Genomic DNA, 21438 nt, shown 5'->3' with positions numbered 1-21438 from the left:
TTTTGAGAGAGGTATGTCATCCAATCCCTTTGCCTGAAACTCCAAACTCCAAACTCCAGAACCTGCCAGATGACACCGACTTACTCTCCTCAATACTTGACGAACTTCTTGCGGTGGCCCTTAAGCCTGTCGATACAGATTTTGACAATCTCTTGGGTTCCTATAATCTCATACTCGGCATTCTTGACCTTCTTGAAAGCTTCAGCTTTATAATAGATCAATTTCGGTTCATTGGCTGCCTTTACGATTGCCTTCTCTATTCCCTTTCGGTCATAGATTGCCCCGAGCTGCTGGTCCAAAGACTGGAGTACTCGAAGCGTTTTGTTGAGAAGAACCCGATGCTCCAAGACATCATGCTCGACGTCCCTCGCGTTTTGGAAACGTCGGGTCAGCTGCTCCTGGAGGATTTTGATCTCACACTTCAGGTCCTCATTCTCCTTCTTGTAGTCATTCATCGTGTATGACTTAACAATAGGTTCCTCTTCCTCTGACTTGGGAGCCATATCCTTCTTCAAAGAAAACATACTCTTTATTGACAAAGGCATGTTGAAGACGAGAAAAGATGTTTGACGTAGGTAGAGTCGCATGAAGTTGGCGACTACTCGCTTGTGCAAAATGTGTAGTGTTTGGTGTGTTGTGGTTTCTCGTTTCTGGTTTTGCTGGCGGTAAATCTAGTATCAAAGCAGGAGATCAAAGATGAGATCAAAGATGAGATCAAAGATGAGTTGCTGAGTCTTGTTTGACTTGTGTTGGTGATGGATTGAAAGTTAAAAGAAGGGGGAATATAAACTATTTATACTCCAATTTGGCGGGACTTGGATTGTCCCAGCGCGGTATCATGTTCAACAGTTTCTTGAGAGACTTTCCAAAATATACAATGTAAAAAGAGACATTGTACAACTATTCATCCCTGTGTAAGTAAGTCCCCTTCACGTCGAAAGTGACATGGTATTTGGGTCTTTTCGGAAGACGTTGGATTGAACAGCTCTGCTATATATCCTGAACAGTGCTTGTTGTGTTTAACTTAGACATATAGGCAACACTCTGCTCAATGGATAATCAGAACTGAAGGTATGATCAGAAACCAGGTTTTTTTCTGCCGCGTTCGCTCAGTGGTCGTCGTCTACCATTGACCTAGGAGTCTTTCTTTACAGGAAAAATGATATTGCCGACTAAAAATATCTTGAAACGCATATACATGGTGCCGTATCATTTAGGCATTATTAAACGGCTTAGATTTCTTGTGATTCTTCATTCAGGATGTTGAAAGGCCAAGCATATAATCCTTCCAAAGTACGGTAAACGTCAAAGTCCCTTTAAAGCCGAATTTCATTGGACTACGCATGATATATTCGTAGGAGCTTAAACCATAACCCACCCCTATTGACGGGCTTAGGCGTTAGCTACATCTATAATCATACACTTGACTCAATCCAACATGAACAAGAATCCATAAAAGGAATAGTTGTCTTTTAAATCGATGTTTACATTGCCATGTTTAGCCACAACGTTGGCTTAACTTCCCGTCGGTTCGTACATGAAGCATGGATACCTGAACAAAGTGAATATGTAGCATATTGTCCCGAGACACTGCCGGATATTCTTGATGGTGGAAAATAATAATGGCATGCCATTAACCATAGGCGGTCAAGAATCTGGGGATTGTAGAATAATATCGTTTAGAGGTATAGAGCCATCAAGATCAAATGATAGGCACGAAAAGACCAGAAAAGAAATCACAGTATTATTTTCAGATTTCCAAAAATGGGGATAACTAAACAAAACAAAATCGTAAAATAAATGTCATACATCGTGTCGGAAATCCATAAGAGACTGGTCCCTTTACATATCGACCCCTGTCTACCTTTGTTATGCCATGCGCCGTTCAGTTCCTATTGACAATCTTTGCTTTTTTCAATAGAAAGCTTGTCCATTATGACTATTCATTGTTCAGTTTGTGTTCAGTCAGAGGTGATAATTGAGTCCCTTACCGTACTTCCTACAGCATATACGCTCTAGTTCAAGGGCTAGTAAGTCTGAATTAAGATGGCTGAACCATATCCCGGAGCTCCTTGTATGTTCCGTAAGTCTGAATGTTCCAACTGAGTTCCAGGCAGCATTGGTGTAGGAGAATATCCATGTGTCGCAGCAACTCGCTGTCTGATTCGGGTACATTGTCTCTGAGTTCGCAGAGTTAGAGAAACGAACAAAAAGCCCGTCGATACGGGCTTGGAAAGTTGCTAGGAAGCCACGGAGAAGTGGGATGTGCGAGGCGTTGAGATGAATTGTGTCCGACATATTGGCTGAAGGGACGTTTCATGGTTCGATGGTAACAGTCGTTCCGGAGAGCAAGCAGGTGATGGTGGATGGCAGAGTTGATGGAGGCAACTTTATATAAGACCTCAAGTTGATTTGTATATGTTCATAGTTTAATTGAACTATCAATTCTTTCACCGTATTTACCATGTGTTACTCTAGGTACTTGGATGATAGCATATACACCATCATCAACGGGTTGTCGCAGCTTAGGTACTTTGAAGACCACGCGTGCATCTGATCAGTCACCCTACAATCAGTACCTGCTACAGGCTGAATAAAGAGCCGTTCCAATACAATCATAATCATTAATGAAATATTCAATGTGACTTGCCGTGGTTGACATTGATGGCCATAAGGTTCTTTCGCCTGATCTTACATTCACGTTCGATTTTCCACCAGCATTAGTGTAAGCAAAGACTTGGGTCTATGCCGAAAACACCAATTATCCCATGTTTCAACCGAGTATCCTAATCATACCCTGTAATGTCGTCCCATTGTGAAGCCATTCACGAGCAAGCTGCAGCAACAGGGTAGTAGCCGATAAGCTAAGCTAGGAGGGTGAAACGATATCCGTCAGAGAAATGCAACTTTGCTTCACAAAAACATATTCAACAAAAATAACAAACATAAACAATCAGAATATCGAGTCAAGAAGATGGGATGCAAATCGGGCTGCTGTGGTCCTCCGGTCACAGAGCCACCTACTACTAAAGCATTGTCTCAGGTCGACATTGACAGTCGCGAAGATCAAGACAAGGCTGCAACCGGACCAAAGGATGAAGAACGGACAATCAAAGAGCAAGCAATTGACTGCTGCGCTTCCGAGAATTGTGAAGATGACAAGAACGACCGCAATGAGGGTGCACCCGACTGCTGCCGTGGGAAGATCAGTCCCTGCTGCAATGCAGCTTGCATTGACCGCCTTGCTATGCGCGACTGCAGGATGAGCTCCGATGACAGAGAGAGTGAGCGACCAACCTTACCATATGTTACAGAAGACGTGTTTGCTAATACTGCATCAGCTGGGACGGGCTGTGGCAGCTCTACCCGTAGCTGCGATGGCGCAACCGACGGCAAGCCATGCAACAAGCACAGCATTTCTGCTCTCGACCGCTACAGTGCAACTCTTCAAGCTCTGGGATGTCTTTGCCGTACTCTTATTGCTATGGGCCAGGAATCTTGCTGCGAGACCCGGGGTAGCCCGGCTAAAAAGCTGTCTTCTCGTTCTCTCCTACGCACATCAACGGACTCTGGCCGCAGTACAGGCTCTGTCACTAAAGAGAAGATTGTAGAGAACCGATTCCGTCTGCGAAATAGCTCCACAGAGAGTGTAAAATCTGCCAGCCAATCATCTGCTAAGAAGAGCTGCGGTAAAGCATGTTGTTCAGTGACCAAGCCAGACAAGGACGCTGTTCCCAAAGACAAATGCAGGAAGGGGTGTTGTGCAAAAGACAAATCCAATAATCAACAAATTATCGCCGAAAACCCGAATCAAAAGCTTCCTGATGACCTTGCTGGTACAAACGGATGTCTCGACGCCTGCTGCTCTCAGAAGCCTCCGCCCGAACAGCAACCCGTTGATCAAAATGATAGCAAAGTTGCCAAGAATTCTGTCACTACGGATAGTTGCTCTGACTTCTGTTGCACCACTGGGCGCAAAGAGAACCCTGTTGCAAAAGGTTACCCGGTTACGAAGGTTAATAACTCTGCAGCAAACGGATGTTCAAAGTCTTGCCATGCGACCAAGACAGAGGATATTGCTGGGAACCAATTTACCCCTACTTGTGGTAGTGCAAAAGAAAGGCTCTCAACTGAGCTCCCAAGAGACGCCTGTGGCGGGTCCTGCTGCGAGAAATCTCAGGGTTGTCAAATCCCCGATGACGACTGCTGTACCTCTAATGTTCTCGAAGAGCATCAAGACAACAAAGCACTCTCTATCGAAAAGCCTACCGATGTAGAGAATCAGACCACAGGAAAAGAACGTGTGGTTCTCAGTATCTCGGGTATGACATGCACTGGCTGCGAGACCAAACTCAACCGAACACTAGCCACAGTTCCTGCTGTCAAGGAGCTGAAAACAAGTCTCGTTCTCTCACGAGCAGAATTCAACATTGACTTACGCCTCGGATCAGTCAACGAGGTTATCAAACACCTCGAACGAACCACAGAGTTCAAATGCGAGAGAATCCAAACCCAAGGTTCCAGCTTGGATCTCGTTGTGGATGGCAACACATCCCAGTTTGTGGGACAGACATGGCCTGACGGCGTTGTTGATATGACTGTTCTTGACAAAAACAATGTTCGGGTTTCCTTCGATCCTAAAATTATTGGTGCACGAGACCTCGCTGAAAGATCCTGGGTGCCTCCCGTCAAGCTTGCCCCCCCAGTCGTGGACTCGTCTCTTGAAGCTGGAAACAAGCATGTTCGCCATGTTGGTTATATGACTCTGCTGTCTGCAGTTCTTACTATCCCTGTACTTGTCATGGCATGGGCGCCAATCCCCAATAATGAGATAGCCTACTCTTCGGCTTCACTTGCATTGGCTACCGCCGTCCAAGTTGTCATTGCAGGACCGTTCTATCCCAAAGCTATCAAAGCACTGGTTTTCTCTCGAGTCATCGAGATGGATTTGTTGATTGTCCTGAGTACTAGCGCAGCCTACATCTTCTCTGTTGTCTCCTTTGGATACCTTGTTGCTGGAAAGCCTCTCTCGACTGGACAGTTTTTCGAAACCTCCACTTTGCTGGTGACTTTAATTATGGTTGGCCGATGGGTTGCGGCACTCGCTCGTCAGAAGGCAGTCGAGTCAATCTCTATTCGGTCACTCCAGGCACCAACTGCCATTATCGTCGATGAGAAGAGCGGCACCGAGCGCGAGATTGACATCAGACTTCTTCAGTATGGCGACATCTTCAAGGTTCTTCCCGATACAAGAATCCCTACTGATGGAACCGTCATGACTGGCTCATCAGAAGTTGACGAATCCATGCTTACGGGCGAGTCCCGACCCGTGGAGAAATATCCCGGATCTGGTATTATTGCAGGATCAATCAATGGCTCAGGTGTTATGATTGTGCGACTGGATCGCTTGCCTGGTGACAATACCATCAATACGATTGCCGCCATGGTAGATGAGGCTAAGCTGACAAAGCCGAAGCTGCAGGACCTGGCAGACCGGGTGGCCTCCTATTTCGTCCCTGTAGTAGTTGCCTTGACCATCATCACGTTCGCGATTTGGGTTAGTGTTGGCCTGACAGTCCAAGGATATGGCGGCTCCAAGGCTACAACCGAGGCAATCACTTATGCCATAGCTGTCCTCATCGTGTCATGCCCTTGCGCGATTGGATTAGCAGTTCCCATGGTTATTGTGATCATGAGCGGAGTGGCTGCAGAGAAAGGCATTATCTTCAAGTCGGCTGACGCTATTGAAGTTGCTCACAAGACATCTCACGTTGTGTTTGACAAGACTGGCACTCTGACTCAAGGGAAACTGTCTGTCGTTTCAAAGGAGTGCATCGACAAACCTTCTCTTCCACTTCTTTTGGGCCTTATCGAGAACAGCCGACATCCAGTTTCGGTAGCTGTGAAGAGGCATCTTAAGAATACCGGGATTGAGCCTTTTGCTGCAGATGAAACAAAGAGCCTGACAGGTAAAGGTATCGAAGCAGTCGTAAAAGGTCAGAGGCTCAAGGCTGGAAACTCCCGTTGGTTGGGTCTTTCAGAGAACCCTCTCGTCTGCACGTTGCTCGCTCAAGGTTATACTGTCTTTTGTTTCACAGTAAATGACGATTTGCGCGCTGTATATGGCCTCCAGGACGAGCTCAGGCACGATGCTTTGGAGACTGTAAAGGCGCTGCACATGCGTGGACTTTCAGTTCATGTGGTCTCTGGCGACGATGATGAAGCTGTCCAGAATCTAGCCACGAAACTGAACATCCCGAGAAACAACGTCTGTTCCCGAACTTCACCTGCTGGCAAGAAGGACTACATCCAGACCCTTCTTGGCAACGGAAATGATCACAAGAAGCCAGTTGTTGTTTTCTGTGGCGATGGCACAAACGACGCTGTTGCTCTCGCCCAAGCCACTATCGGCGTTCACGTGAACGAAGGTACAGATGTTGCTCAATCTGCTGCAGACGTAGTCCTCATGCGACCTGCTCTCAGTGGCATTATCACCATGATAGATGCGAGCCGAAAGTCTGTTAATCGTATCAAGTTCAACTTCTCGTGGAGTTTTGTATACAACACGTTTGCTGTGCTTCTTGTTGCTGGCGCGTTTGTCAATGCCAGGATTCCACCGGAATATGCAGGCCTTGGAGAATTGGTGAGCGTTTTGCCTGTTATTCTGGCCGCTGTGCTTCTGCGCCGGTCAAAGATCTAAGTAAGAACTCTTGGGTCTCTCAATAAACCCAAGCAGCGCAAATTCTGCGGGCTCTCATTTGGATCTCACCAGGAGCCTTTCTGCTGTCTATTTCCCCTCTATTGTCCTTGTTTGGTATGGCAGAATGCTGCATTCCGGTCGCTACCGTGGCTTCGTCTTTCAGTAAACATCAGGAAGGCGTTTTTTGACGCCTGCAACAACCAGTACACTTCTATTCACGCTCTTTACATAGTCATTATTTCAACTATAGTCGAATAAGGTACTCAAGGCAGCAATAGGGCTGCAAGGAGAATACACGACTCCATCTCTCAATTGCTTAACCTGGTTCACTATTTGGGCAACTATTTTAGAATTCTCAGTTGCTACGTCTTGTAAAGAAGCATAGCTGAGCATCAAAATTCAATAGTTATTTGTCCCTCCAAGCTACCGTATGCCAATGTGAACAATAGATAAATTAACTTGACCGTTTTGAAATACCAACAAATAGCCCCCATATTGTACATTATTAATATTATAAGAGTGGCTTAATAAAGCCAAAATTACATGATATCGCTTTTGTGAAAACAACTAGAATCGCAGCTTTTGCGAATCAAGAACTCAGTATAGACCCCCATGGCAATTCTGCCAGCCATATCCAACAAAATATGATGGGTATCAGGGCAAGCACAATCCACCAGACCTCGATAGTCAGTTTGATTTGCAACCATCGTGGTAGACTTCTGCTCAACAAAGAGCGATGGGAACATCTCTTTGTACCGTACACAAGACATCCGAGGCCTGGTCGAGATTCACATTCGACATGTTCTCGTCTCCGGCGCATCAATAGACTGGAATTCCTGTTGGATAATTTTTTCAACGAAAGAGGGGAACGAGTAACATACGGTACACTTCCACGACAGAAACGGAGATCGCTTCCGAGATCACAGCGTCTGTCGTTGGGACATTCCAGATGGAGACTTCTTCGTTCAACCAGCCATTCAACCTTGAGATTGATGCCTGTATCGACAAGGCTATAGAAGTGGGCGTTGGTATGTTTCAAGGAAAGAGCATCGGGATAGATGAGAAATTCAGAAATAGCGAGATGTATCTCGGTAGGTAGTGACATAAATTCCAGCTTGGGAGTTGTTATTATTATTGTTGACTGGCCGGTGCCTTTACCGGCTTCGGGCCCGGCAGTGGGGCAACGGCTTCGGAGGACACTGGACATGTCGGAACGGAGCGGGGCGGAAGGAGCGATTTGGAGTTTCGGAAAGAACGAATGGTTGAATGTGACTTGGTTGTCTTCTTTGGAAAGAGCGAAAGCTTTGTACGTGGCTGCTGCCTTGTCCTATGTTGATAATTTGGAAGCCTAGAGTTGATAGCACAGTCCTACAGGTCAGGTCAGGCCCAGGCCAGGGGTCGCAGCCAGCGCTCTAGCCACTTAGAATAGGGCAGTGCAAGAGTCTTGTTATTTAGCGGGTTTCAAGCGAGTTCAGCTGGTGGAGGACTCTGATGTTAGAGTCAGCAACAAGCTGAGAATTTCGATTTCTATGGGGATGAAGCAGAAGAATATGTATTTATTTCTGCTATTGACTATTCAAGACCGGGTTCGGGCATTGTTGCTTGCAGGAGAGACAATGAGACTCTTGAGGATCGCAGGGTTTCAGATACCGAGTCCTTGATGAGTAGATCAACATTCAATAGCAATATTCCTTAATCAGCCCTGATTCAGTCATTACATACACGTATTCGCTCTCTACTCCTTCCACAATACACAATACGTAGTTGCCTATTTTTAGGCAGTGAATTACTGAGTGCCCCACGTGATCCCGTGTTCTCCATCGCGTGTCGTCCTAAATTCGAGACGCCAAAATCTCTCCCTCGTCATTGAAGCCCCTACTAAATTAGCTAGAGTGTCATTCCCCCGCCGCATTCTTCTTCTGGAAAAACAATGATTCATCGCCTTCGTGAGCGTTGCTGCGATGACGTTAGATAGCGATAACGAATTTGGCTACGATTTCTCTGTCGAAGAGGAGGAATTGCTATTACAGTTGGCCTCTGAAAATAACAACAACATCGCCCCTCAAAATAATGCGAGGTTGGCAGCCATAGACGCTGTACCGGAAAGAACCAATCATTTACTTGAACAAGATGGCACCTTCACGACTGGGAATGCGTCAAGCCATACGTTGGGCCCTCATCAAACAGGACGGGCGAGCGAGCTTTACAGAGGGCAAGCGTTTAACCAACGCGAAACATCTTCTGGCTTGCCAACGCCACCTGCTGCATCCTCCTCAATTGAGGACGTACTCTACCCGGATTGTATGTGATGGTTTCTCGTGAGGCTTCATCACACTAACTGACCCAAGAGATTAGTGAGCAAAGCCTTGAACAACTTAAATTCCATGTCACCTCGATCACCCAGATCAGAATCAACCATCACTGCAGGGCGTGCATCTGAAACCAATCAAGGTGCCTCATATGACGATGACCGTTCGCCTCTACAACGGTTTAGATCTTATCCAAAGAGGCCACTGACCGTGACTGATCTCACTTCTGGCGCTTGGTGTGAGTTACAATACTGGTATACTCTCACTCGATTACCTGGGGGCCGAAGGACGAGAACAGCGGCCATGAAGCAAGGCTCCAAAATCCATAAAAACCTCGAGGACGAAGTCCATACTACTGTCAAGATTGACATCATGACTAAAGAGGACGCATTTGGACTCAAGCTATGGAATCTAGTACAAGGGCTAAGAACCTTGCGTGATACGGGACTTACTCGTGAGCTGGAAGTATGGGGGATCGTTGACGAGAACCTCGTAAACGGAGTCATCGATAGCGTGAGTTACGAGAATCCAAATCCAGAATTCGAGGCAGAACTCTTTAGCCAAGAGTCAAAAAAAGGCAAACAGAAGTCCTCTTTGGCCGACTACTTTCCGCCAAAAAATGCGGATGCGAACCACTCGGGACTCAAGATCTATCTTGCTGATGTTAAGACGCGTGGATCTTCTTCTGCTGTTTCGCCCGCCCAAATACGACCGGCAAAGATCCAACTGCTTCTGTATCATCGATTTTTATCCGATATGGCTGCTGGCAAGTTGGATTTCTTCAAGGTCTTTCGACGATACGGGCTCAACCCAGATGATGCCTTCTCAGACACGTTTATCGCACAAATCGGCAGTCTGCACGACGAGATCTTTGTGGATGCGTCAGAAACTGAAACCGATTTCACTCAAGAATACCCTTCTTCCAGCTTTCAGAGTTCTTCTTCAGCCGGGCCTGATCTGTTACAGTACCGAACATTACGAGAACTAGTTCCTCTTGTTCGGCAAGAAATAGACCTTACTTTTCCCCACGGTGAGCACTCTATGGGCCATATGCTTCGGGTCCAATATGTTCACCGCAGCGACGGTCGCGAAATCGACCTTCATGACTTTCCTGTTTCACGAAAAGCATTGGAGTCATACCTCGCCAACTACATGGAGTGGTGGAAGGGCAAGCGTGAGGCCAAAGGTGTCGACATAGAAGAGGCGTTCAAGTGTGGAACATGCGAATTTGTTTCCGACTGTTCATGGCGGCAGAGCATGGATGCTGAGATGTTGCAGAAAGCCAGGACTCAGCAGAAAAAACGGGCAACACGTCGGGCAAGCACCAACGCCGCCTGAGTAGATGGCCTCTGGATATATCATGAATTACGATGCATTAGGATATAACACGAGACTTGCATTAATTTTCTAGGTTTATAAAGATGCAACATTCTGTTTTTGGCATTCTTTGTGGGATTTCAAGACACTAGTGACCGGTTCTTCTTTATCCCAACCTTGTTGAATCTGTGCAATTCCTGCGTGACGGCCTGCCTCCAGGCATCTCAGGAGCAAGTTGAGGACCTGCTTCCTCTTAGTGCTTGCTCGGCCTATGAGTACGGGTGATCCCGAAACCCCATCCGTCTAAACATCGTCAGTATCGGCGTTGAAAAATTGAGTATTGGCAACTTACATTGAGCAGCAACGTGAATGTCAATGTTCAGTTCATCGGCCCAGTGCCACACCAGGTTGGGATCTTTGAGAAAGCCGCGTCCAACAAAGACCGCATCCACAGAGCCATCGTCAAGGTAGCTCTGAGCCTGCTTCCCGGAAGTGATCATTCCTACAGAAGTTACAGCGGTCCCAGTGCCCTTGACAGCTTTCTTGACAGCAGCAGCCCACGGAACTTGATACCCAGGGCCGGAATTGATTTTTTGACGGCTATCCAAGCCACCACCAGTGACGTCAAGCAGGTCTACTCCGTTATCTGCAAGAATCTTTGCGAGGAGTGCTGCTTCTTCGATATGCCACTGAGGTAGAGATGGATCGAAGTCAAGATAGTCAGTCCCGGGAATGCGGGCGAAAACGGGGTACCCTTGAGGGACAGTCTCGCGGGTCAGTTGGACAATCTCAACAAGTAGACGGATGCGGTTTTCGAAGGAGCCTCCATACTCATCTGTCCTCTGATTAGAGGTTGGGGAGAGGAATGAGTTGATGAGGTAGCCATGGGCAGCATGGACTTCAATGGCCTAGGCGAGTCAACTATTTAATCAGTGGTTTCGGGCTGGTTCACTTACATCAAAGCCGGCTTTGACGGCACGCTTCACAGCGGCGACCCAGTCTTGCTTGAACTTTGAGATATCATGCTTGGTCATCTCCTTGGGGACGACAGACTCTGGGCTGTAAGGAATTGCACTTGGTGCGACCACCTCATCAGGCCACCCATTCGCCTATCAGTGTCGCGGTCAGCCGTGAACGTTTGCACAAGTCTCACAAATATTACCTCTTTGAAAGCAGTGTTCTTGCGATCCAGCCATGGTACGACTGTGCTCGCCTTTCTCCCGGCATGGCCCATCTGAATCGCAATCTTGGCGCCCTGGCTATGAACAAAGTCCACAATATCTTGAAGAGGTCCAAGCTGTCCATCATCATAGATACCTGCATCCTCCGGACTGATTCGCCCCTCTGGTGAGACTGCATTGACTTCTGTAACGATGAGGCCCGGACCTCGTGCTGCGAAACTGCCCAAGTGCTGCTTATGCCAGGGGGTCGTGACACCATCCTTTGCTGAATATTGACACATTGGGGATACGAAAATCCGGTTGTGAAGAGTCAGGTTTCTCAATTTAAGAGGGGAAAATAGACTTCCTTCAGGCTGAACATCATATGGTGTTCCTGCTGGTGGATCTTGAACTGGAGTGTAGAAAGGAACCTATGGATTATGAGTATCTGGGATTATCTGGGATAGTCTTTGAGACGGACATTCGGGGCTTCTTTGTTTATAATGATTTTGTGATGGCCATTTGCCTCACATTTAGGCATCGTCTCGGCCATGTTGTTGATTTTGAAATGATAAATAGGTAACTTGGCAAATGTATATAGGAGATAGTCTGGTCTTCTTGAATTGATATGAGTAGCGTAGAAGTGGAAAGACCAGTGCAGGTATTTATAACATCGCGCAAGACCTCGTCACTATAATTCAGATGCAACCTTCCCATTGTTTCCATCTTCTGAACAACGACCTGACGTGTTACAATACCTGCAGCCCGAGAATGAGATGGATGCCTGCAATTCATAAAGCCCATATTGCAAGGTTCTTCTCGCAGCAACATGCAGTCGCTGCAGAGACTATCCAGTAGTATCTTTACTAGAAACAAACATAATTTGCTGGATCCCTCAGAGTCATGCAAAGCTGTTGGCTTATGAGATCATGTGGCTTGCCTTACAAAGTATGCATGGAACGTTTGTCAATACGAAAGAGCCCACCGCATCAACACTAACAATATGCAACCCTTTTTGACTTGAGGAAGGTTGTCATTGGGCAAGTTTTCTGCAAGTAATAATTGCAATGATTTCGAATTATAATGATTAACATTGATAAGAACCTGTTTTGAGTGCTTTTATAGATGGGCTTACTGTATACCACTTTAGTCGTGGGGGCCTTGAGATTTGCTCTTTGTCAGATAAGATGGAGGTCTCAAACTTTTCTAACTCTCTATATAGAGAGGTATAAGGACCGTATGTACGTTTAATTTATAAGATGGACATAATAATTAGCAGATACTAAGAGGATAATAGGGATTGGCGTATGAATGTTATTTTTGTAGTTAAATGTAAAGATGTACTGTAAAGAGAATATGAGAATCAATTAAAGTAAAACTTCAGTATATTAAAACAGAATTAGGCAGGAAAGTTAATAAATGTATGGTGTTGCCATGATTCTCATAATACGCTTCGTCTAGGGGAACCTGAGGTGCCAAAAAGTTCCAGGTTAGGCAGCCTTGGTTGAAAAGCAACTTGCCTTCTTCAACTACCATTAACGCAGCACACTATCACTTCATTTCACATACACCATGCAGCAAAACGAGGAAGACGAATTTGACGAGGAGTTTGACGTCCCTTTGCATCGCAAACGTCCTTTCGGCGCAGGAATTAAACGCAAGCAGGTTGAGTTCGTGCGAGCTCGCGATCCCGATGCTGGTCTCCCGACCGCGACAACGTCAACAGCAACTGTTATCGGTGATTTGTATGCAACCGTCGTTCTGAAATCTGATCCTGAGAACAAAGACGCTAAAACATCAAAAGAAGAAGCCAGAGAGGCTGCACAAATATGTCCGGATTGCGGACTGGATGTTTCATCCACAACACAGCCCCATGAGGCAGCTCTCGCTCATCAAGTATCACTGCAACACACACTACCCCCCTCATCACTTGATCGCTCGCGCATGGGTGTACGGACACTCACATCTCAAGGCTGGGATATGGATGCACACGAAGGCCTGGGCAGAGAGCGCGGGGGCATTCGACATCCCATCAAAGTAAAAGAAAAGAACGACAGGCTTGGAATCGGTGCCACGACACCAAAAACTATAGAGAAAAAGAGAGAGCCTATGCCTTACCCGACCAACAAAAAGGAGTTGAAGAGGCATAGGGCCAATGAGCGACAACGACATGAACGACTACAGCGCGAGGTTTTTGGGAGAGTCGACGTCGAAAGCTATCTCAGAGGAGATGGTAGTGATGGAGGGTTACTAAATCATGACAACCAAAAGAAAACGAATCAGGACCAATCGAAGCAGGACAAGACACACTTTGCCAGGCACCTACTATGAAGATCATCCGCCATGTCACCAGCGTTTGATGGGAGCCTACCATCAGGGTATCAGAAAAGTTGGCCGCTAGAAGCATAAGAGACGAAATTAGTAGGCCAGTTTATGCTACTTACGCCACACTTCTTAGACTCCTTGTTTTTGTACCCTAAGACTTAGGAGGCCAACTTTTCTGCTACCCAGTAGCCTACCTAGGACTCATGCTACACCCAGGACTTACAGTCGGACGAGATATTGGATTCACTGAGGATGCGGCAAACCACCTCACATGACTCAAAATTTAATTTAAGAGTTTGATGGAAGTTATACTAAGCTCACGCAACAGTTACCAGTGAGTGTATCACTGAGTTGAAGCTTGAACCAAGTGTTTCGCATCAAGCAAAGCATAAAGTTAATATATTGACATAAAACATATACAGAAACCAAGATCGGAAACAATATATCCAGAAAAAATCCATCCGCTAGTCTATTCAAAGTGACACTTAAGCATCAATCATGACCTCATCCAAGTTGAGGCTCATATTCACTCAGTCTACTAAGGTACTGTACATGCAAGCAGTTAAAGACTACACCGCTCCAATTAAAGTTGCTAAAGCATGCTGAATATCTGCCAGCCCCTGTCCTGTAGCAGTTACAGGGGATCCAGGCTCCTGGCACAGCTTGACAGGACTACAAGACCCACCTTCTTTCTTCATGCGACCCCGCCAACTCAACTCCTGAGGGCCCAACCTTGATTCTCGATACCTTAGTAGGTACTGTAGAACAACCACTTATTACTCTACTTTCGACGTAGTATAACAGCAAAACCTACACTTATTACTTTACAACATTCTTCCTTTAACTCTTGATACCCTTGCGCGTCATTCTATCGCTTCAATCCACACCACTCTTGGGCTGGCTCCCCATATCGTTTCTCTACCGCCTACGCTCACTCGACCTCGCTGTCGCTCTCTACCGCTGGCGCTCGCTATTTCGCTCCTTCATACTCAACGTTGTGACGTGACGGGGCAGCCCGCCGATACCAGACAACATGGGGCTGTCCATCATCCAAGAGCAACATGATGGTACGAACTACATAAGCAAGGAACCCTTCAAAGAGGATACATGTACTAATGCGCCTCCTCTAGCTATCCTGGGCCAGATCAAAAAGATCACTCAAGGCGATGTAAGCTATCTCCCATCGACCTTTTACGATCCAGCTACTGACCGGTGTCCTTGACGCAATAGTGGAAATGCTTGATTGTCGACGAGAACTCCAAAAAGATCATTGACAATGTCGTCAAGGAGGATGACATCCTCAACAACAATATCGCCAGTTGGTCTCCCAAACACCCCCTACAAGCTATCTCCTGTGCTGACCAGCTTTCTCCTACCCAGCTATCGAGCGAATCGAGAACCGTCGCGAACAGAACCCTGAAATGGACGCAATCTATATTCTATCGCCCGAGCCTTTCGCTGTCGAATGCCTTCTCGCCGACTTCGAGATGCGACGCTACCGTAGCTTCTACCTTGTCTGGACCGGCCTCCTCGACCCCTCACTGCGACGCAAGATTGACGATTTCCCTGGAGCTCGCCAGCTCCGCGCCGGTTTCCAGACCATGTTCGTCGATTTCCTGCCTCGAGAATCGCATCTCGTTACCCTCCGCGACCCCTGGAGCTTTCCAATGCTCTACCACCCAGCATGCAATGCTATTGTTCCTACCCATATGAAGGGTTTGGCGCAAAAGGTAGGACATTATCGTGCGCCCCGTCCGGATCATTTGTACTGATAATTAGCCAGATTGCCGGTCTTTGTATTACTCTTGGAGAATATCCCAAAGTCCGGTACTACAAGCCGCAAGGTGCGCTCCACGATGCATCCGTTTTATGCTCGCATCTGGCCCGATTCGTCCAAGAAGAACTTGATGCGTATGCGCAATGGGATACCAACTTCCCACCAGCTTCACAACGACCGCAGGCCACACTTGTCATTACGGACCGATCGATGGATCTGATGGCACCCCTCGTCCATGAGTTTTCCTACCAAGCCATGGCGCACGACCTCCTTCCCATCAAGGACGGCGACAAAGTAACATATCGCACGGTTATCAACGAAGGAACCCCAGAGGAGCAAGAGAAGGATATGGAATTGACAGACAAAGACAAGATCTGGGTGGACAATCGACATAGACACATGAAGGACACGATTGATAAACTTATGGGCGATTTCCAAAAGTTCCTCCAACAAAACCCACACTTCACCAACGAGAACGCCGATACTACCAATTTGAACACGATTAGGGACATGTTGGCTGGCTTGCCGCAGTTCCAAGAGATGAAGGAGGCTTATTCACTGCATTTGACCATGGCGCAAGAATGCATGAACATTTTCCAGAAGCACAAGCTTATGGATATCTCTTCAGTCGAGCAGACTCTCGCATCTGGGCTTGATGAGGACTTTAAGAGACCAAAGAACATACTCGAAATGGTTGTTCCTTTATTGGACGACGAGGCTGTATCGCTTCCCGATAGACTACGACTCATTGTTCTCTTTATACTATATCGAGACGGTGTCATTGCCGAAGATATCAAGAGATTACTCGCTCATGCAGGTCTCCCTCAGTCTGATGCTGAGGTTGTTGCAAGTTTTGAGCAGCTGGGCGGACGTATGACACATGGCCTCAAAGATGTGCGCCAGCTTCCCCCGCCTCTGTTCCCGATCGACCTGAAGACAACACAACTGAACGAGGAATACGGATTAACACGTTTCGAACCTGCTTTGAAACATATGGTGGACCATCTGGCAAGGGGCATCCTCGAGCAAACTCACTTCCCCTATGTAAAGCCACCGCTGGACCCCAATGAGGAACTTCATCTAGCACAGAGCGCCTCTCTTCGTGCCGGCCGACCGAACTGGGCATCGTCTGGTCGCCGTCCTCCAGAGAACCGACAGCGATTGATTGTTTTCATGGCTGGAGGCGCTACATACAGCGAAAGTCGGGCGTGTTACGAAGTTGGCGAGGCCCGTAGCCGAGATATTGTTTTGGTAACCTCCCATATGCTAACTCCTCAACTCTTCATGCGTCAAATTGGTGATCTTGGTCGCGACAAGCGTCAACTTGACCTGCCCTTGGAGCGACCCAAACGACACGCACCTCGTCACCTCTTCGAACGTCCACCTCCTCCTCGCCCAGCACCATCACAACAGCCGCCACCTCAACAAGCAATGAATCCTGGGCCCATAAACCGACCCGGTGGTCTTCCTCAAAGGCCTGCCCCTGGCATGGTACCTCCAACGGCTTCCATGTCCAACATGTCGATAAACAACCATGGTGGCAGTGCGGCGCCACGACCAAACCCGCATCAAAGTGTTCCATCAAACCAGTCAAACCACGAGGAACCTGGCAAGCTCCACAAGGAGAAGAAGAGGAGAAACTTTCTCGGTATGAAGAAGTAGGGTTCTTGGAACGGGGGGCTCTCTTCGTCTTCTCCGCCATCAAAAGGGGTTCGGCGGTCCCAAACTACCGATACAGACAGCTCGTCAGAGATATATAGAGAACGTCTTCGTAAAGCAGAAAGAAGTGTCTCGAGTGGAAGCCATTTGGGCGATGGCCCTTCGGCGTAGTCAGTACTCGACCAACATGGAATCAAAACATACCATGCTCTTCTTGATTGTGCGATCCCCTGGCCGAGCTCGGCCTTCTTTTGTTCAGTCATTTGCGTATCAGTTGCTATATTATGAAACTTGCTTACGTGAGGGACCTCGTGTTAAGGTTGCTCATGTACATAATACCTGCCCGTAGTATATACACTTTTTGTATTCTTTGTTCTCCTCTTTTGGACGTGTTAACTCAAACAATCCTCATTACTTCATCAAAAGCATCAAGTTCGTCACTAATAATAATGATGAAAACAAGCAAATTTAAAACGGGAAACAAAACAAAAAAAAGATCGCCCATCAACCAATCCATGAATTCACTACCTAATGTTCACCGAGTTTGCCTTAATGCCTATATCCCTTTGATTCCCGCCCCATCGCCGTGCTTCCCAAAAAATCACAAGTAAAAACAAGTTACTAGCTACAGGGCGTACCCTGCTTCCAAGATGCGGTGTGTTGGGTTTCGGTAGATATTCATACAGTAGTGTGGGAAAGCCCTGTATCAAAGGCCTTTGTTTTCAAAGATTCGTGCAGGAAGTTGATGGATTTCGTACATGAGGAGTACAGCTGTATAGTGTAAGGGTGTTTGATTCGATGTGTTGAGCACGGTATCTGCCCAGAGCAGGATCAAGGTCTGCCAAAGGCCGCGCCACGGCCAGGGTTGCCAGCAGGAGGCATGCCACGTCCTTCAAACGGACTACCGGGGAAATCCGGTCCAGGGGGTCCATTGAAGCCTGCAAGGCCAGGAGGGATGAATCCGTGAGGTGGGCCGCCAAAGAAGCCGGGAGGGGGAGGAGGCATGTTGCGAGGTGGAGGGCCACCTAGAGCCTCGGGAGGAGGCATCACGCCGGGTGGGAAGTTGGGAGGGAACATGTGAGGCATGGGCATGTTACGGTTTGGTCCAGGACCGACAGGGCCTACAGGACCGCCAGGAAGTCCTGGAGGAGGGATCATAAGTCCTCGTTGCTGAGGGGGAGGCATCTGGCCACCAGGCATCCAGCTGGGTGGCATCTGGTGGTCCAGGCCAGGACGGGGTGGTGGACGCTGCAAAATTTGCGTAGGCTGATTCGGTCGTGCATCAACGTCAGAAGGGTTGTGGAATCGATCCTCCATCGGAAAGCCAGGTGGTGGTTGGGGTCTCATTTGACGTTGGGGGCCACGGTCGTCCCTAGGGAAATCAGGCTCCTGAGGCATTTGTCCTGGCTTTTGGTGCTGCGGAACCATGCGCATCAACAAGTCGTTTCGTTGGCCCTCCTGAGGTGCTCTCATCAGGTTCATCAAGAACTCAGTGTTGCTGTTGTTACGAGCAGTATCGGGACGGCCAGAGCCTTGGCTGGGGGCATGCTGGCGCTGGCCAACGAGATCCTGAAGAAGCTGTTCAGGACGAGCAGCTTGTTGCTGGGGTCGAGGAGCAAGGATTTCTTGAACATGGTGTGGCGGAGGTCGGCCAAGAGGACCTTCCATACGTCGATCAGGTCCATACTGCTGGAAAGGCGAATCAGGTGAAGTAATTACGTTAGGTCTACCGGCATTTGGCGGCGTTCCCTGAGGGACTGAAAAGGGCGAAGGGCCTGGGGGTGTAGCACTCATGGTCTGCTTCTGCAGCTTCGCAAGTAACTGCTGGAAAGCTTGTCGCTCGTCGTCGGGTCCACCAGAAGGAGCAGGACCGCCGGGGAAAGGCATAGGCAGGGGCATGCCACTGTGAACAGGAGGTCCAGTCATAGGAGTTGGGGGCTCTGTTCGTCCTCGAACTTCTTCCTGGGGCTGCGCGAAAAAGGACGTAAACCTTGATGACTTGCCAGTTGCTTTGGGTTTCGCGACAGGGTTCTTATTCTCTTCGGCACGTGGAGTTTCGAGACCAGCAGTTGTTCCAAAAGCTTCAAAGAACTTGTCTGGTGCAGATGGCACAGCGGGGGCAGATTGAACAGGGGGTTTTTCCATTTCAATCATTGCCTCTGCCGCTTCGGCGTTTACAGGCTTAGTGGAGATTCCAGCTTTCTGCTTCTTCATCTCCTCCATCCACTTCTGGAAATCCTGTTGAGTGTGGGCTTCAGGAAGTTCCTCAAGGGGTTCGTCTAGCCATTCAGGCTCACGCTCGACTCGCTGGTCACGATCCCGCCCCCAGCGTCTATCATTCGTGCGGTTATTGTTGCTGTTGTTGAGGCGATCATCAGTAGCATCGGCAAGAACTTCGCGATCTCTCCAGCTCTTAGCGCGGTCAATACGTTCGCGCTTATCAGGAGTGGTAGTCGTCGCTTCAGTAGCAGGTGTGGTAGCGACATTGGACTCGTTCTTGTACCAGGGCTCGACTTTGTTTCTGTTGATTCCGTTTCGTGGCCGCCCCTCACTGTCCTCTGCATCTCTGGTAAAGCCGTCGAAAGTCCGTGCAGGGCGATCTCGAACAACGTCGCGGTCATCACGATCTTTGGACTGACGCTTCTCGTCTCGGAAGTTACCTCCCATGCGTCCGTGGAAACGCTCGGCACCTTCATGTCCAAAACTCTTGCGAGGCTTCACAGTGCTCCAGCCCTCTGTTTCGCTCTCGCCATCACGACGGCGGAGACCGTTATTGTTGCGGCCATCGCGGAATCGATCGACGTCTAGGTCTCCATTGCGACTTCGGAAGTTGCCGAAACGGCTAGGAGCCTCGGACTCTTTAGTAATTTTGTCAGGCTCAAGGGCTGATTTACCTCGCGCAGAGGCAAAAGCTGTTCGAGGGGGTGCGAAGACAAGGTCCTCAGGGTCTAAACGGTTGAGCTGGTCAGTATTGGAGATTCTGAAGGCCAAAAATAGGGAGACAGACTGGCACTGTTCCTTGAAACATGTCTTTCAACGCCAGGACGGCGATTAGCTTGTTCGAGAAGTGGATTGTCGTTGGATCGAGGTCGATCGTTGGTGACCTTGTTCTGCGTGCGATTCGGTTCAGGTGGGGGTCTAAGGTTGGTCAGGAGACTGAATCCAGCAGCGAGAAATTATTTCTACTCACCCCATCCACTCTTCAGCTGGAGGGAGGCTCGAAGGTTTGATACATAACGGTGACTCCCGCAAGTACAGCAGATCCTCTGCTTCGTATCGAACAACCATTGTAAAGAAATGCAACGCTATGAGCGCATCCGAGAGGTCGGTATTACAAAAATGACGGGTGAAAGGTCCCTGAAACCAACTCAAAATCGCAAGCGAAGAACGGTTTGAAGAACTGAGCCTTGTCAGAACAACGACAGCTTTTGTCTAGGTAATGTGCAGTTTAATTTTTGTTATTGGTATCGGCAAACAAAGGTGACAACGTGGCGAGGATAATATGCGATAACGGAAGAATGGGTTATTGTTGTGCGGAGAATAGGACGATCAATTTGTCGAGTCGGTGAGTCAAGTGAAAGTATTCACAGGGTTGAATGTTGCGACGTAAATTTAGGCGATAGCGATGCAGAACAAAATATTCAGAGGAAAGCGTAGAAATCGAGAGATCAGGTCAAGTTTGGCGGAGGAGGGTGACGTCCTAAGACTTGACTTGTGGTGGTAGTGGTGAGCAAGGCGAACCAGAGGTGGAGCCAAGTCAGGCCAAGCCAAGCTGGTCTTTGTTCGAGCCAAAAAGCCCAATCAAAGCTACAGCGAGGGAGAAGGTTGATTGTAGGGTACAGTAATTATTGATTCGCGGGGCGGGTATTGTCTTGACTCGTCTCCAATAGGCAGTGAATATTGGGATTGGGTTGCGTCGTTGTTGCAAAGAAAAGGCGGGCAGTTTATTAACGGGGAGTGGAAGGTGTGTAACGGTAACGCAGGGAATGTACGAAGTATGGAGTGTTGTTTTCGGTGGCTTGACGTTGTTGCGAAGAGGAGACCAAAAGCGGGCAGAGCAGAGTAGAGGAGGAGATGAGACAGGGCCCAGGTAGAAAAGAGTGAGAGAGAGCTACCTCCTAGCGCGCGGGCTTTTAGTGCCGTGACAACTGGCAGAGGACAAGTCAGACCCTTTTTGGGGTAAGAAGTAGC

The 21438-nt window shown here is 48.1% G+C and overlaps 8 protein-coding genes across 8 annotated transcripts; 4 read left to right on the top strand and 4 right to left on the bottom strand.

Moving 5' to 3' along the window:
- Nucleotides 1-89: 89 nt before the first annotated feature.
- EDB82DRAFT_527680 (uncharacterized protein) lies at nucleotides 90-545 on the bottom strand (the record flags this gene model as incomplete). Its single annotated transcript, XM_025728359.1, has 1 exon — nucleotides 90-545. One exon carries the CDS (start codon nucleotides 543-545, stop codon nucleotides 90-92), a length of 456 nt encoding a protein of 151 aa, XP_025582733.1.
- A 1974-nt stretch (nucleotides 546-2519) lies between these two features.
- Nucleotides 2520-7068, top strand: EDB82DRAFT_508557 (E1-E2 ATPase-domain-containing protein). The gene has a single exon (XM_025728357.2). It carries the CDS (start codon nucleotides 2975-2977, stop codon nucleotides 6698-6700), a length of 3726 nt encoding a protein of 1241 aa, XP_025582731.1. The 5' UTR covers nucleotides 2520-2974; the 3' UTR covers nucleotides 6701-7068.
- Nucleotides 7069-7289: 221 nt separating this feature from the next.
- Nucleotides 7290-7907, bottom strand: EDB82DRAFT_547244 (uncharacterized protein; the record flags this gene model as incomplete). The annotated part of the gene is made up of 2 exons (XM_065609490.1): nucleotides 7290-7527; nucleotides 7582-7907. 2 exons carry the CDS (start codon nucleotides 7905-7907, stop codon nucleotides 7290-7292), a joined length of 564 nt encoding a protein of 187 aa, XP_065464145.1.
- Nucleotides 7908-8549: 642 nt separating this feature from the next.
- Nucleotides 8550-10383, top strand: EDB82DRAFT_508553 (exonuclease V a 5' deoxyribonuclease-domain-containing protein). Its single transcript, XM_025728355.2, has 2 exons — nucleotides 8550-9001; nucleotides 9056-10383. The coding sequence occupies exons 1-2, from the start codon at nucleotides 8662-8664 to the stop codon at nucleotides 10345-10347; spliced, it is 1632 nt and encodes a 543-aa protein (XP_025582730.1). The 5' UTR covers nucleotides 8550-8661; the 3' UTR covers nucleotides 10348-10383.
- On the bottom strand, nucleotides 10384-12375 carry EDB82DRAFT_508550 (uncharacterized protein). Its single transcript, XM_025728354.2, has 5 exons — nucleotides 11968-12375; nucleotides 11489-11917; nucleotides 11283-11435; nucleotides 10679-11234; nucleotides 10384-10629 (listed from the first exon to the last, which is right to left on the bottom strand). The coding sequence occupies exons 1-5, from the start codon at nucleotides 12037-12039 to the stop codon at nucleotides 10580-10582; spliced, it is 1260 nt and encodes a 419-aa protein (XP_025582729.1). The 5' UTR covers nucleotides 12040-12375; the 3' UTR covers nucleotides 10384-10579.
- Nucleotides 12376-12954: 579 nt separating this feature from the next.
- EDB82DRAFT_262315 (uncharacterized protein) lies at nucleotides 12955-13972 on the top strand. Its single transcript, XM_025728353.2, has one exon. The coding sequence runs from the start codon at nucleotides 13059-13061 to the stop codon at nucleotides 13815-13817; it is 759 nt and encodes a 252-aa protein (XP_025582728.1). The 5' UTR covers nucleotides 12955-13058; the 3' UTR covers nucleotides 13818-13972.
- Nucleotides 13973-14677: 705 nt separating this feature from the next.
- On the top strand, nucleotides 14678-17391 carry EDB82DRAFT_262303 (Sec1-like protein). The gene is made up of 5 exons (XM_065607336.1): nucleotides 14678-14878; nucleotides 14942-14979; nucleotides 15042-15129; nucleotides 15192-15541; nucleotides 15595-17391. Exons 1-5 carry the CDS (start codon nucleotides 14845-14847, stop codon nucleotides 17248-17250), a joined length of 2166 nt encoding a protein of 721 aa, XP_065464144.1. The 5' UTR covers nucleotides 14678-14844; the 3' UTR covers nucleotides 17251-17391.
- A 687-nt stretch (nucleotides 17392-18078) lies between these two features.
- Nucleotides 18079-20535, bottom strand: EDB82DRAFT_547239 (uncharacterized protein; the record flags this gene model as incomplete). Its single annotated transcript, XM_065609489.1, has 3 exons — nucleotides 18079-20208; nucleotides 20255-20351; nucleotides 20438-20535. The coding sequence occupies 3 exons, from the start codon at nucleotides 20533-20535 to the stop codon at nucleotides 18079-18081; spliced, it is 2325 nt and encodes a 774-aa protein (XP_065464143.1).
- Nucleotides 20536-21438: the final 903 nt, after the last annotated feature.

The sequence above is a fragment of the Fusarium venenatum genome (genome assembly GCF_020744135.1).
Source record: "Fusarium venenatum strain MPI-CAGE-CH-0201 chromosome Unknown EDB82scaffold_3, whole genome shotgun sequence".
Taxonomy (NCBI): Eukaryota; Fungi; Ascomycota; class Sordariomycetes; order Hypocreales; family Nectriaceae; genus Fusarium; species Fusarium venenatum.
This window is presented reverse-complemented; position numbering and strand designations above follow the sequence as displayed.